The sequence below is a fragment of the Aspergillus aculeatinus genome (genome assembly GCF_003184765.1).
Source record: "Aspergillus aculeatinus CBS 121060 unplaced genomic scaffold BO66scaffold_69, whole genome shotgun sequence".
Classification (NCBI taxonomy): Eukaryota; Fungi; Ascomycota; class Eurotiomycetes; order Eurotiales; family Aspergillaceae; genus Aspergillus; species Aspergillus aculeatinus.
In genome coordinates, this window is record NW_020291538.1 from 135,127 (window position 1) to 148,233 (window position 13,107).

General features: G+C 52.2%; 4 protein-coding genes across 4 annotated transcripts; 2 read left to right on the forward strand and 2 right to left on the reverse strand.

The window, feature by feature from the left end:
- Positions 1-5,216: 5,216 nt before the first annotated feature.
- Positions 5,217-6,385, forward strand: BO66DRAFT_219715 (histone deacetylase complex subunit SAP30 Sin3-binding domain-containing protein). The gene is made up of 2 exons (XM_025642668.1): positions 5,217-5,623; positions 5,734-6,385. The coding sequence occupies exons 1-2, from the start codon at positions 5,405-5,407 to the stop codon at positions 6,259-6,261; spliced, it is 747 nt and encodes a 248-aa protein (XP_025498873.1). The 5' UTR covers positions 5,217-5,404; the 3' UTR covers positions 6,262-6,385.
- Positions 6,386-7,058, forward strand: BO66DRAFT_219712 (uncharacterized protein). The gene has a single exon (XM_025642667.1). It carries the CDS (start codon positions 6,510-6,512, stop codon positions 6,954-6,956), a length of 447 nt encoding a protein of 148 aa, XP_025498874.1. The 5' UTR covers positions 6,386-6,509; the 3' UTR covers positions 6,957-7,058.
- Positions 7,059-7,854: 796 nt separating this feature from the next.
- Positions 7,855-8,534, reverse strand: BO66DRAFT_405888 (uncharacterized protein; the record flags this gene model as incomplete). The annotated part of the gene is made up of 2 exons (XM_025648992.1): positions 7,855-8,237; positions 8,312-8,534. 2 exons carry the CDS (start codon positions 8,532-8,534, stop codon positions 7,855-7,857), a joined length of 606 nt encoding a protein of 201 aa, XP_025498875.1.
- A 351-nt stretch (positions 8,535-8,885) lies between these two features.
- Positions 8,886-13,006, reverse strand: BO66DRAFT_475362 (endopeptidase La). The gene is made up of 2 exons (XM_025653225.1): positions 9,603-13,006; positions 8,886-9,550 (listed from the first exon to the last, which is right to left on the reverse strand). The coding sequence occupies exons 1-2, from the start codon at positions 12,789-12,791 to the stop codon at positions 9,386-9,388; spliced, it is 3,354 nt and encodes a 1,117-aa protein (XP_025498876.1). The 5' UTR covers positions 12,792-13,006; the 3' UTR covers positions 8,886-9,385.
- Positions 13,007-13,107: the final 101 nt, after the last annotated feature.

Consider the following 13,107-nt stretch of genomic DNA (forward strand, 5'->3'; position numbering starts at 1 on the left):
TTGAGCTTGCGCGTGCCCCTCTTTCATTTCGCAAAAGCTCCTCTTATCCGCCCCGTTTCGTCCTACTTTTTACCCCTTTCCCCTCCATCCCCCCTCCCCCCTCCCCCTCCCTCCGCACCTAGTCATAGCTCCTTTGGAGCTATGAGGTTTTTCTGTTGCAATTTGTCTCTCCGGAATCCCGGTCTAGTCTAGTCTAGTCTGCAAAGGTAAGTGATGACCGCTCTAGATCCCCAACTTTCTAGGGTTATGTCACGTCACTATGTACATAAGAACACTCTACGCGGTGCGTATCGGGGATAATTGAGAATCGGACCATAAAAAAACATCCCACTCGGCCCCCCAGCCCCCGCTCTCCCCCTGTTTGAGAATTGAACATACGCAGTATATTGTCTTATACACTTTGTACAGTGCCACTCTACGATACAGGAAAATAGTGCAGTACCTGAACAGGGGAAGGGCAGGAAGGGGGGGGCGGAGAAGGGTGTGGGCGTTGTTGATCCGTGTACGCCGTCGTACTCGGAGTGTATAGTACAGTACAACAACCCCTTCAAGCTGAGCTGCAGGTGTAATCCGATCATCAACACCACCACCACCACCGCAGCAGCAGCAGCAGCAGCACCGCCGCCGCCCCTCCCGGCGCTTGTCCTCTTCCAGACCACCCCAGTGGAAGTGATTTCTTAAGAAAGCTGTAACCATTGAAAGGCAGCTAGTAGTAAGTCACCACAGGAAAAGTTATACAACAAGGAATCAAGTGGGCTGTCATGCAGCCCAACCAAGAACACCTTGTCTTTGTACATAGTAAATGAGATAATTCAGGTACAGTTCACTACCAAGAAAACACCACTCAAAAAAAAGCATTCCCAAGGGGGAAATTTACCCCATATGACTACCACGAAGATTCACCGAACCTTTTCCCCCAATCGAGGGTTGTTCCCAAGGTCCTCTCCCCCTTCCCATGCCCCAGTTTGTTGCCCTCCACATACCGGTAATTAACATACAATACATGCTTAACTGTAAGGGCTGGGGCTGACTTGGGGGGGATTTGGGGGGCTGGGCGGTATATTCTCTCGCCCGATACGATACCCAGTCAAAAAAAAAAGAAAAGAAAAGATTAAAGAAAAGGGACCAACGCCGAGCCGACCGAGAATGGAAGAGAGAGGCAGGGGGGGGGAAAGATAGGTGGGCGAGCCACACCCACACAAGCGGAAGATGGCCGGGCCTACGTCATGGAATCAGAAGAATGATTTGCAGCTAAACTAAACCCGGTCAGTAGCTTCAGGCTTTTTCTGTCCCACTACTTTTTTTTTTAGTGCGCGGCCCTTCTAGATGACAATCTCCCGTGTCTGGAGGCATTGTGACTCGTTGGTCGGTAGATAGTTCTCTCGTTCAAGGTTTTGCCCAAGAGTCCACGTAGACTACACTCCTACTGTGGAGGACGCGTTCCTGGTTTGAGAGTTTCGTACAGTACGTGAATTGTCTGACTGACCTGCGGAGATACAGTAGTTAGTGGTACACAACTCTACAGAGTAGGGACTTGTACTGTAGGACTTGTACTGTACTTTGCTGTCGTATTCTCAACAGCTTGTTGTTGCGCACTTCTAAGCTCAGCTCGCCACGTCAATGGTTGGTAAGCTTGCTGCTGATTTTGCTTTGCCTGCCCGGTAGTTACATGCTGTTGTCGACTTCATCATTGGATCATCACTGTCAATCATCATTATTATGGTCACATCTACGGCTGCAATAATGTGGGAGAGAATGGATGAATGTGGGAGGGAAATGTGGGTTCCAATGTGTACCGTAAGTGAGACTTTCAGGTGTGTGTGTGTGTGTGTGTTTCTCCTCCACCATCTGATTAGTTTGGACTGTACGTAGTACCGGGCCGAGGCCGGGGTACTGTCTTCCACATGCTCTGATTTGACAGGAAACAATAATTAGCATGAGGAAAAGAAGAAAAAAAAATATTATTAATGAATTTAGAGCCCGGCGGATCAAAACCTAAGATCTGGTGTCATCGTCCTCCAAGTCCCGAATCTATCCACTGGACACGATCCAGGGTGGACAACTTCTACGAGAAGCCTCCCCTTTCGGGATGAGAGGGGAACAAGCCATAGAAAGACTTTTTTTCCAGACTTAAGACGGGAGACGAAAATCTCTGCAACCACAAAGTTGAGACGGTGTGAGTACTAAGAAGAGAGACTGGGGGGTGTTGTGGTGTAAGAGAGTGTGTGAAGTATCGGGTGATTTCGGGAGAACTGCGGTCCTTTTTCCTCTTTCCTGGGGGAGGGCTTGCGAGTCCAAACAGGGCGGGCAACTATTGCGGAGAAAAGAGAGAAAGAAATTTTCTTACCTAACCCGACTTTTCCCTTTCCCCCTCCTCTTTCTCACTCTCCAGTCCCTTAGGAATGAGTTGAGGCCGGCACAGCATGCGGGCTCGCGTCCTCAAAGGGGTTTTCCGGTGAAGCAGCCATCGTCGTTAGGGCCTGTTCTGGCCTTGGTTGGGCAGTTTCTCTCCCCGGGACTTTCCCCCCCTCCCCCTCTCCCGGTCTCCCTTCTCCCTTCTCCCTTCTCCCTTCTCCCTCTCTTCTTGTTCTGTTCAGTCGGCCATGGTTTGACTTTTTCCCCCACCCCCTCTCCCCGCCGCCTTCTCTAGGCTAGGCTAGGCTCTCGGTCTGAGGCAATTTTTTTTTCTCGCTGTGCCATCGGGATGTCCGACCCGAGTTTCTCTCGCTGTCTCTCTCTCTTGCTCTGCCGAATCTATCCCGAATCCCGTGGTGGTCTGAGCCGTTCTCACTGGGCGGTTGGCCTCCAGGTTGCTCTTTGTCCGGCAGAAGGTATCCCGGTGGGTTGAACCTTGCTGCCTTTGCCGTGCGCTGTGCCCAGGCGAGGCGTGCAGTGGCTTGACTGGCTTACTCTTCCGGGAAATTATGTAACTATTCTTATCATGTCGCGATGTGTTGGTGTTGGCGGCCCGTTCAGGGTCAAAGGAAATGAGGTGAACCCCCCTCCTCCTCGGCAATTTCCTCCATCTCGGCCAATTCTTCTCTGCGACTGCTCGTCTACCAATATAGAAGCTACATTGGGTAGACTTTTTTGACACTGAGGAACTCGCTAAGTCACGTTGTGGTCGACCAATTCCAAAACCCGGGGATCATTGAGGGGCATACAGTAGTTAGAACAGGGAAAAGGGAAAAATTCTGTCTCTCCCTACAACCCAGTAATCATTTCACGTTTGCTACTTATCGTTTGCCATGCACCAACTTGTTTTTTTTTTTTTCTGATTTTGCGTTGTCATCTAACATGTAGCGGTGAGTATGTATAGAAAAAAAGGTTCTCGCCTACTTGCTTGCCGATGATTCATCTCCCAGGCACAAACAACACATCCTCCCCGCCTCATTTTATTGCCTTTGCCTTTCCCCTTCTTGGGTCTACAGGCGAGTTTACTTTCCGTGACATGTGTAGTGACTGAGCCCGACCTTCAAGCTCGGCTTGCACATTAGCGATTTTACCATGTAGGGAATCGTGTATGGCCGGTGGCTATTCATTGCTATATCCGACCTCTATAATCGAGTACACCCCTATCAGAAATGTACTCCGTATGTTGTCCTTGCTCACACCCCGGACCAGTCAATTGAGCCCACAATTGGTGGAAATACACATTTCCCCCCTCCATACCACCAATCAAAGACAGTAATCTCACATAGATTAAGACAAAACACCCCCCCTGGCTCCCCCGGTTGACAGCTGAGATAAGCCTTTTTGGTTTTGTGACGTCCCACGTGACCGGGGTTGCACCACCCCCGGGGTGGTAAAGATTACTCCATGCGGAGTGAGAAAGAAGAATTTCGACGGGTGATTTTTGTTCCGCCGGATCCCCTAGGCGAGGCCGCGAGTTGGCGAGGGCGAGGGGTGGAGGGGGATTTTTCCGTGTGGGGGATTTGTCATAACTATGGAGATAAGTTGCCGAAGCCCCCCGGTTCACATGATCATTATGTGGAGGAGGGGGAGCCCCGGAAGACGGGAAGGGGGGGGGGATTGTTTTCTTGGTTTCCCACATAATACGACTTGTGAGGCCTTTATTACGAGATTGTGGATTTTTGCTTATCAGGAGTAACTATAGTCAGGTGTTGCGCTTGCCGCTTGGGGGGTGGCGAAGGAGTATTAGAGTGTTTACCGTACATGGAGCAGGGAGTAGGGATTGGTAGATTTCGCTCTGTGTGTGCGGTTTCCCCCGCATTGGATGATCGAAAGGTCCCCTTGAACGGGACGTAAAGTAGTTTTCGTCCGGGCTTTTCACTGGCCTCTTAGCACTTGCTCTAGTTGGGTGGTATGGGCTTTGAGCTAGCATCTCTTACTATGTACTATGGGTCTGGGGATTGTGGGTAGCGTTGGAGGGGTTCGCGGTACGGGTTGATGAGGGCCGAGAGGTTGAAGGCGGTGTGTGGTGGTGGTATGGATTGTTGTTGGTGGGCGCGATAGAGTAGACTGTTTATGCAGTACTGATTCTATTGATTGGGTTGGTCTGTAGGTATTGTTTCGGTCTATACTTTTATAGATTGACTGATGGTGAGTGTGTCGTTCCTGATTCTGAGCGCACGGTTTCGATGATCCGGGGACCGGAATATATACTCGGAGGTTGAGCCGACATGTATACACCTGACCAATACACTAGACAAACAACATGCAGGAACAATGTTACCTCTTGTCTAGCCGTAGACATTGCCTGTGAGCTCCCGATCCATGTAGTGCTCGTGTTGCACCATGCGCCTGAAGAATTTGTTATGTAACATGGCTCTTACTGTGGTAGTCATGTGGTTGGCTTCAGTAGCTGCTGTCTTGTTAATCGAGGTTTGATCTGGCCTCCAGACAACTATAGGATGCTCCGAGTGTCCGTACTTGGGTTTGCGCAGTGCAAAGCTAGCTGGACCTGTCTCATTCCAGTAACCGGGGCTCAGCGCCGCTATCGGCCAACAGCTATATTAGTCTGCAGCTGGCACTGCAACAGAATCCTCAGAGACTTTGACCCTTGAACGGTTACTCTCATGACAACCTTACAGAGTCCGGTGCCCTGAAAGACTTGGCTGCCAAATAGACATAGAGGACGTTGCGCTGCACATTCCAAACTGATCTCCTCACGTCAGGATATTCGGCAATATTACCCAATGCGGCCGCGATGATGTCGCGCTCCAAGTATTCTGCCGCGTCTGGCCGCCCTTTCGCCGGCCGAAGCAAAAGTTCAATCAGACAAGTTCTTGGACAATGCAGCCTCTCTACTGTCCCCAGCTCATTCAAATCAACGCTAGTGTTCGAATGATAGATCGTCCTCCGCTTGCTCTCAGGGATACCACGTATCTCAATCTCTGATCACTCGCGTCAGTCATCGCGCAAATTTCTGTCCTCGTGCCCCATGGCTCCCCCGCGTCAACGGACGGCGGCCGTCCAGGACGACTCTCGATCGGAGGGCTCCAGTACTACCAGAGAACACAAGACTACGAGTGTCAAGTCCCGGAAAGGTGCGAACGGGTCTCTGGTAACATCTGTCACCAGCCGAGAAGTCAAAGTCTCAGGAAACCTCGCCAATGTGACCAGTGCCCCCGCTGGGGGAAACGCTGCAGATGTGCCAAAGGTAGGCCTGCGAATTCCCCCTCGCCAGTCGCCGATAACCAGAAACAAAATCCCTACTTTGATCTTCTTTCCCAGAGGCTAGAGTGACTGACATTGTGTTCTTTGGTGCAGATTCCCTGGAACGAGATGCCCCTTAGCCTCCTCCACTCGTACCGACACGCCTACAAACTTTCATCCCCCAGTGCCTTTCCCAGCGAATACTCTCACCTGCTCCTCTCCAGAGGCATCGGCCTGCGATCCCCGACATCAATCGCCGCCCAGCGCGCTCATCTACATCGCCAAAATGAAACGACGAACGGCACCTCCCAACCGTCGAGCGGCACGGCCAACGCCTCCACCAGCGCTACGACTGCTGCGAGAAAAGCCCTGCACGGTAATCCTCCGTCGGCCACCAATGGTATCAGTGCCAAACAGAAAGATCGTCAAAATCAGAAGAAAGGACCGAATGAAATTGACGGGAAGAGCGCTTTGCATCACATCATCGGCCAAGACCGAGTAAGCAAGAACCAACTCGCCTTGTCGGTCCGCAAACACTTCAATAGTGCTGGTCTTGCAGAGCAGGAGGCCATTGCTCGGTTTCTGTACAAAGTTCGGGAAGAGGGCAGAGGGCGACATTTTCGACTGAGGTTTCAACCTTAGATCGGCATGACGGCTTTCGCGCCATACTCTTCCCTTTCATTCTGCAAATAGTGCGCTGCGATTCGAAACGCCCGGTTATGCCTGCGGCATACAACCTACTACTCGTCTGGGTGCTTTCGCCTCGCCATGATCTTGTTTATATTTGATGTCTCAGGGTCGACTTTCAGGATATCCTGAGGTGACCGGGTTGGTAGTCTCGCCATACTTGGGCCATCAGGTCACCCTCCCCTCCGCTCCTCCCGCCCGAGATGCACACATTCTTCTCTTCTTCTTGTCGGAAACGGACAGACACTGGCTCGGTTTCCTGTTGTTCTCTCGTGATACCCATCAGTGCGACATGTTTCATTGTGTTCTTCGTTTATCCTCTCTTCTCCTATCCTCTACTCCTAATCTCTCCACACCCACCTCGGTCTTCTCGCATGCGTATTTGCTGTCTACCTTTAAGCACGGTGACCTGGTATTCTTTGATGAACACCGGGACAAGACTCGAACAGACTTCATTTCACTGCTGCCATGCTCCGCCCCCGCAGGTACATTGCTATGGCTGGCTCACCATGCTCTCCGAGGGTGTGGAATACTCCTATCCCATTTTTTTTCGCAGGCGCTTTGATAGACCGGTTCGGTTGCTCCTTTGCTTTATCCTCCCTTTCGGCTTTGCTCCTATGCTTCCAAATCCGCCTCTGCTGTATGTATAATAAATCTTAATAAAGCTCGGAGACCTCCCATCTTTTACATGTATGAGTAAACACAGACATTGTCGATATATTTTCAGGTTACCACCCCGTCCAATAAAAATAACAGGGGTCTTGATACGCTTTCGGGCTGTTACTTACAGGTCACAGGGTATCGTGTATATCAACATTTATACCCACCGGCACATCAAACAGCTGATCTCCCTCCCCCCTCCCCCACCACCCACCACCAACCCCCCAAAGAAACCAACCAACCAAATTACAACTCAATGAAAGCACCTTGAAGCAATAGTAGCAGCAAGAGGAGCTCAAATTGCCTATCAGTGGTAACAAACTCCTAACTAGTCTAGTTCTCAAGAAAAGAACACCCAAATAAGGCAAGCCCTCACAAGCGAACGCCCAATCATCCACGCCTTCCTGTCATTCCCGGAAATCACCAAATCAACAAGAACCAGAGATGTCCCAGAAACTTTCCCAGAAAAAAAGCAAAGAGATTAAAACCATGTCTCAACGTGATGGGTTTTCCCCCTCCCCCCAGACAAAAGCCAAGATCATCACCAGAAGGACAAGAATTTCTCCCATGCTGCTGTGAGTGGGTGCAAACGAAATTCCATCAAATATCAAAACGGTAACACAGAACGAGTGGATAACAATCAAGTTTGGATTTGCGTACATCCCCCTGGCCGAGCCCGATCACTTCTTGCGGTTGTATGCCCTGCTCAGTGGGGTTCATGTTAGTATTCATCGGGGTGGTTTGGGGTGATGTGCAGGACCGTGTCGATGGTCGATATAAGGGGGGGGGGAGACGTACTCATGAACTAGCACCCACCTCGAAGGTCGATAGGAAGGTAGGGCACTCAACAGCGGAAAGATTGGGCAGGCAGTGTGTCCGGATGCTGAGCTAAGGCGACTTGCCAGGGCCCAGACACACCCCGGAGTAGCAGATGTCGGTGTGACAGCAATCCTTGGTGCGGCGGCAGCGACGGTGGCATTTGCGGTCCTGGGTGGACATTTCGCCGTCTGCGGCGGGGGGCGCGATGCGGGTTGTGAGAAGGGTGGTGGTGTTGGTGGTGTCTTCTTCCCAGATCGAGGTGGTGTCGAAGGTATCGGCATCAGCATCACTCACAAGGTCCATGTCCTCGTCCTCATCGCTGTCGAGTGTGTATGCCGCGATGGAGGTGACACCAATATCCTCATCGAAATCGGTATCGATATCAGCGTCAGGAGAGGAGGCATCGATGTCGGTGTCAGGGGCGGAGGCAGCTGGCTCAGTCACGACATTGTCTGGACCGTGGTGAAGGAGTCAGATTCGCTTGATGGAGAATACGGTGCTTGTTAGTGGGGGGCACTGTACTGACCACGGGTGTAGAGGCTGATATACCCGTCCAGGGCTTTCTTGATGGACGCGTGCTCAGTGCAACCGTGCATGCACTTCACATAGGCGAGGACGGATTCGCGGGAGACCTCGTCGTTGTTGCTGTCGGTGCCGGCGGCGAGGGCGCAGTCGCAGCCTGCCTTGATGGCGGTCGAGGTCACCAGGGTGACTAGGAGGGTGAGCAGCCAGAGAGGGTGGAGCTTCATCTTGTCACGGACGGATGAAAGTGTATTGGGGTAGTGTGAAGGTGCTGTTGGATGCTGGGATTGAGGCTTTGTGGATGGATGGGGTTGGTTGAGAAGTGGAGGATGAGAAGAAGGCGGAGGATGGGAGATGGAAGGATGAAAAAGAGATTCGAGGACGAGAGGAGGGGGATTTTATAGCCCAGCAACCCAGTCAGAAGTGACTAGGTGAATGATTTACCTTGAAAATTCAGGCCCAGTGAATGAGTGCGAAAGAACCATCCCCCAGTGATACCTGGTACTGGGTGGGTGGCTAGGTATTAAGCTTGCATTCACCGAAGCAAAACCACAAGTGACAGTAGAAGTAATGTAGAACAGGCAGTAGCCTCTATTATCCAAGTTATACAGGCATAGTCTTCGTATATACATACATGCAAGGACTGATCACAGACCGTTTAAAGTCTGGCACCAACACCAGAAAAAGTGCTGCCACACCAACTCTAAGCCCGCTCATCTGCAGAACTTCGACACACGTCTAATACCAGTCGAATGGACCAATGCCCATCTTGTTTTCTCGGAGCGGAGTGGTGTTGTTCGGGGGGGTTTTGAGCATCGCCGCTTGTTCCCCATGAGTCTGCGTCTCGATGCGGAGCTCAGCTCAGGCCAAGGGACGACGACATCCGCCCTGGTTGTAGACTCTGCCCACAACCTAATGTCAATTGCTAAATTCAGAAGAAACGGTTCGTCAAATAGATAGGAAGCCGACTCCAAGCCCATGCTGTCCCTAATGAAACGCCCTGTACGTGACCCAATACAGTGTAGAACATTATCCTGAAGTGCTTGCCACATTACGGCACCAGCAGTAGTCAGGTGGTTCACTCATCCTCCTCGATTGCCGCCTGGGACTTCTTCTTCGGCTTTGCCGCAAGCTCCTTCTGCCAAATATGGTTGGCAGCGGTCTTGTCAAGATCGGCGAACAAGATGTCGAAGACTTCTGAGTACCATCCAACTGCATGGCCTTCAATACCCTTCTTGATATTCTGCAAGAGGGTTAGCGTAACTGCTAAGTCAGAACAATGCGAGTCAACTTACCTCGGGCAGTTCCAACCAGTCGGACATGTTGTCCGCAGGGAAGATGATCTTCTTAGCTCCCGCACGGCGAGCGGCCACCGTCTTCTCCCGTAGTCCTCCGATGCGCAAGACCTTACCGGTCACCGTGAGTTCACCGGTCATGGCGATGGTCGGGTCCAGAGGGTGGTTCAAAGCCAGGGACAGCAAAGACGTCGCCATTGTGATACCGGCAGACGGTCCGTCCTTGGGCACTGCACCCTCAGGACAGTGCATGTGCAACTTGGCCTTCTCGAAGAATCGATTCTCAGGGAACTGCTTCGCCATCACAGACTTGGCGAACGAGTACGCGATGTGGCTAGACTCTTTCATGACGTTTTGTAGGTTACCGGTAATGTCGATACCAGGTCGGGATTCGGGCGACAGAGCGTTTTCAAGAATGGATTCGACATAGAGAGCGGCACCGCCCATGCTGGTCCAGGCAAGACCCATGGTGACACCAGCTGGGAAAGTCTCATACAGACGGTCGGCCCTGAAGACGGGAGGGCCAACGTAGTCAGTCAAACTGTCCTTGTCAATGCTGACACTAACATGCTCAGGAACCTTCAACGCGACTCGGGGTGTTTCCGTGGTCGGCTTTTCCGAATCAAGAGAAGCGTTTGCGGAATCGGTCGACTCGGCTTCCTGCTGCGCCTCCGCTTGCACAGCCTTACCCTCGTCTGTGATTGCTTTTTCTTCGGCGAGAACATCCTCTCCAAGATCACGGACGATGTTGAAGGCGGCCTTACGGTACACCTTCTCAATCTGCTTCTTCAAGTTACGTACACCACTTTCACGGCAATATGACTTGATAAGCTCCTCAACCGCATCCTCGGTCAAGGTAACGTCAACCTCCTTCAGACCCGTCAATTCTTTCGCGGCGGGTGCAAGGTACCGTTGGGCGATAGCCATTTTCTCATCCGCAACGTAGCCGGAGAGCTCAATCAACTCCATGCGATCCAGGAGGGGTCGGGGAATGGTGTCGGTGATGTTTGCGGTACAGACGAAAAGAACCTTAGACAAATCCACCGGGACATCCATGTAGTGATCCAGGAATGACGAGTTCTGCTCGGGATCGAGGAGTTCGAGCAGAGCAGAAGAGGGGTCACCTTGGTGACCATGGCCGATCTTGTCGATCTCATCGATCAGGATCAGAGGGTTTTCGGTCTGGCATTTCTTGAGGGCCTGAATAATCCGGCCAGGAAGTGCGCCAACGTAAGTCCTACGGTGTCCCTTGACCTCAGCAACATCTGTCAAGCCGCCAACAGAGAAACGGTAGTACTGCCTGTTCAAGGCACGTGCAATGGACTTTCCAATGCTGGTCTTACCCACACCTGGTGGTCCCACAAGACAGAGGATCTTGCCCTCGACAGTTCCGCGGAGCTTTCCAACGGCAATGAACTCAAGGATGCGGTCTTTGACGTCCTTGAGTCCGTGGTGATCTTCATCAAGGACGGTCATCGCATTCTTAATACTGAAATTCTCCACGCTCTTCTGACCCCATGGGATCTGAGTCAACCAATCCAGATAGTTCCGGGTCACATTGAACTCGGATGCAGCCGGTTCCAGGTGAGCTAGCTTGTTGAGTTCCTCGTCAAACACCTTCTTGATGGCCTCCGGCATTGCGAGCTTCTCCGCCTTATCCTTGAACTTCTCAACCAGCTTGTCTTTACCATCGGATTCGATACCCAACTCCCGCTTAATACCCTTCATCTGCTCCATGAGCCAGTACTCACGCTGTCGCTTCTGAATCTTGGCCTCAACATCCTTAGAGATCTTCGACTGGAGTTGAGCGTTCATGAGCTCCTTCTTCAAGACAACGAGAGCCTTGGGAAGTCTTTCTTCGATGTTCATTAGCTCCAGGACCTCCTGCATTTCATTGAGTTCACCGGCAGAGACGGCGGCAGCGAAGTCGGCTAACTTGGCGGGATCGTCGCTGAGGTTTCCGGGGAATTGGTCGGTGTAGAAGGCAGAGATTTGATCACGGAACAGAGGGTTCAGGCTAGCGATTTCCTTACAGACGTTGACGATTTCGCTGGTCACAGCGCGAATGATGGCGCTTTTCTTGTCGTAGGCCTGCTCGGCCATATTCTCGACATTGACAAGGCTGACAAGGTACTTTCGCAAGAAGGAGGTTGGCTCGTAGTGATCCTTGGGGGCGACTTCCGCACTTCCCTCTTCGAAGCTAGCCACGACATCTCCACGCTTTTCCTGAACCTTTTCCTCCGCTGTGCCTGACTTCGCTGGATCGTTGGGCGGAATGAGGGAGGAGATCTTGATACGACGGTGGGGGTAGAGGACGGCTGTCACACCGCCCGTGTCGCCACGGAGAGGATAGGCCGCGGTAATCTGTGCGAAGACACCGACGTCATAGACATCTTCGAGATTTTCGATTATGTCCCCATCCGCATTCTCATCCTTGAACAGGAAGGCGCCCACGTAAGGTTGACCACGCTTCATCATCTCTTGGATGGCGCTAGCAACGTTGGGGTCCTTGATGGTGATAGCTTTGTAGAAACCCGGGTAGAGTGGTCGCTTCGCGATGGGAATAGCCATGACCTGAGGATAGATGTCTGGGACCACTGGCTTTTGTAAGGCCTTCTCACTACTACCCTTCTTGCCCTTCTTGCCGCCGTCCTCATTGTCGCCGTTACTGGCGCCGCTAGGCTTGGAGTCCGAGGAGCCACCGCTGACAGGTATGGGGGTGGGTTCATCGGAAGAGCTTCCTTTGCCGTCTGCGGATTTGCCGCTCTTTTTCGGCTCCTCTTCCAAGCCGCGTTGCTCCTTGTCCACCGCCGCCTTCTCTTTCCGCCGCCACGACCCCGATGTCGGAGCTCCGGGTTCTAGTGACGATCCCTGCCTGCTGGAGGGATCGGTCGCCTTTCGTCGAGCATCTGAGCGCCGTACAGAGTCCTTATCCTCCTTGGTATCCTTCTGCTCTTTTTGCGTTGTGTCCTCCTTGTCGTCATTTTGTGGGGGCTTCTCTTTCAGACGGATTGAGCTCGAGGAGAAAGGTCGAGTAGAGGATGGAAGGGTACGGCCGATTCGGGTGGCACTCAAAATTGAACGAGCACTGGCATTGTGTCTGGGAGAAGAGAGCAGAGGGCGGAGGATTATAGGACGCGGCGTTTGGTGGAGCGCGGCTCTCCAGGGGAGTGTCTGGCCGCGGAGCATGCTACTGTGTCGACGCGGACGACGCGGACGGAATAAGGCGGGAAAGGAAAGGCGAAAGATGTGGGATCAAGTACGGTAGCCTGAAGGCCAACCGGAAGAGCGAGTGATACAGATAGAGCTGGAGCTAGGAGAGGGGGGAGGAAAGAAAAGAGAAAACCAAGCAAGGTGGTGAAGGTAGCTAGATGTACTGAGTAGGTATGTAGATTGAGGGGGGCGATCGAAGGTCTGTTCGGTCGAGTGATTGATTACCGAAGCAAGCGCAAGCTTTCATCATCGCTGCTGTTCGGAACCTTGTTGTTCCGATCGGGAAACTTTT

Coding starts and splice junctions, on each gene's coding strand:
- BO66DRAFT_219715 (XM_025642668.1), top strand. CDS start 5,405: ATGGCTCCCCCGCGTCAACGGACGGCGGCCGTCCAGGACGACTCTCGA. Junction 5,624..5,733: donor ACGCTGCAGATGTGCCAAAG/GTAGGCCTGCGA, acceptor TCTTTGGTGCAG/ATTCCCTGGAACGAGATGCC.
- BO66DRAFT_219712 (XM_025642667.1), top strand. CDS start 6,510: ATGCACACATTCTTCTCTTCTTCTTGTCGGAAACGGACAGACACTGGC.
- BO66DRAFT_475362 (XM_025653225.1), bottom strand. CDS start 12,791: ATGCTCCGCGGCCAGACACTCCCCTGGAGAGCCGCGCTCCACCAAACG. Junction 9,551..9,602: donor ACTGGTTGGAACTGCCCGAG/GTAAGTTGACTC, acceptor ACCCTCTTGCAG/AATATCAAGAAGGGTATTGA.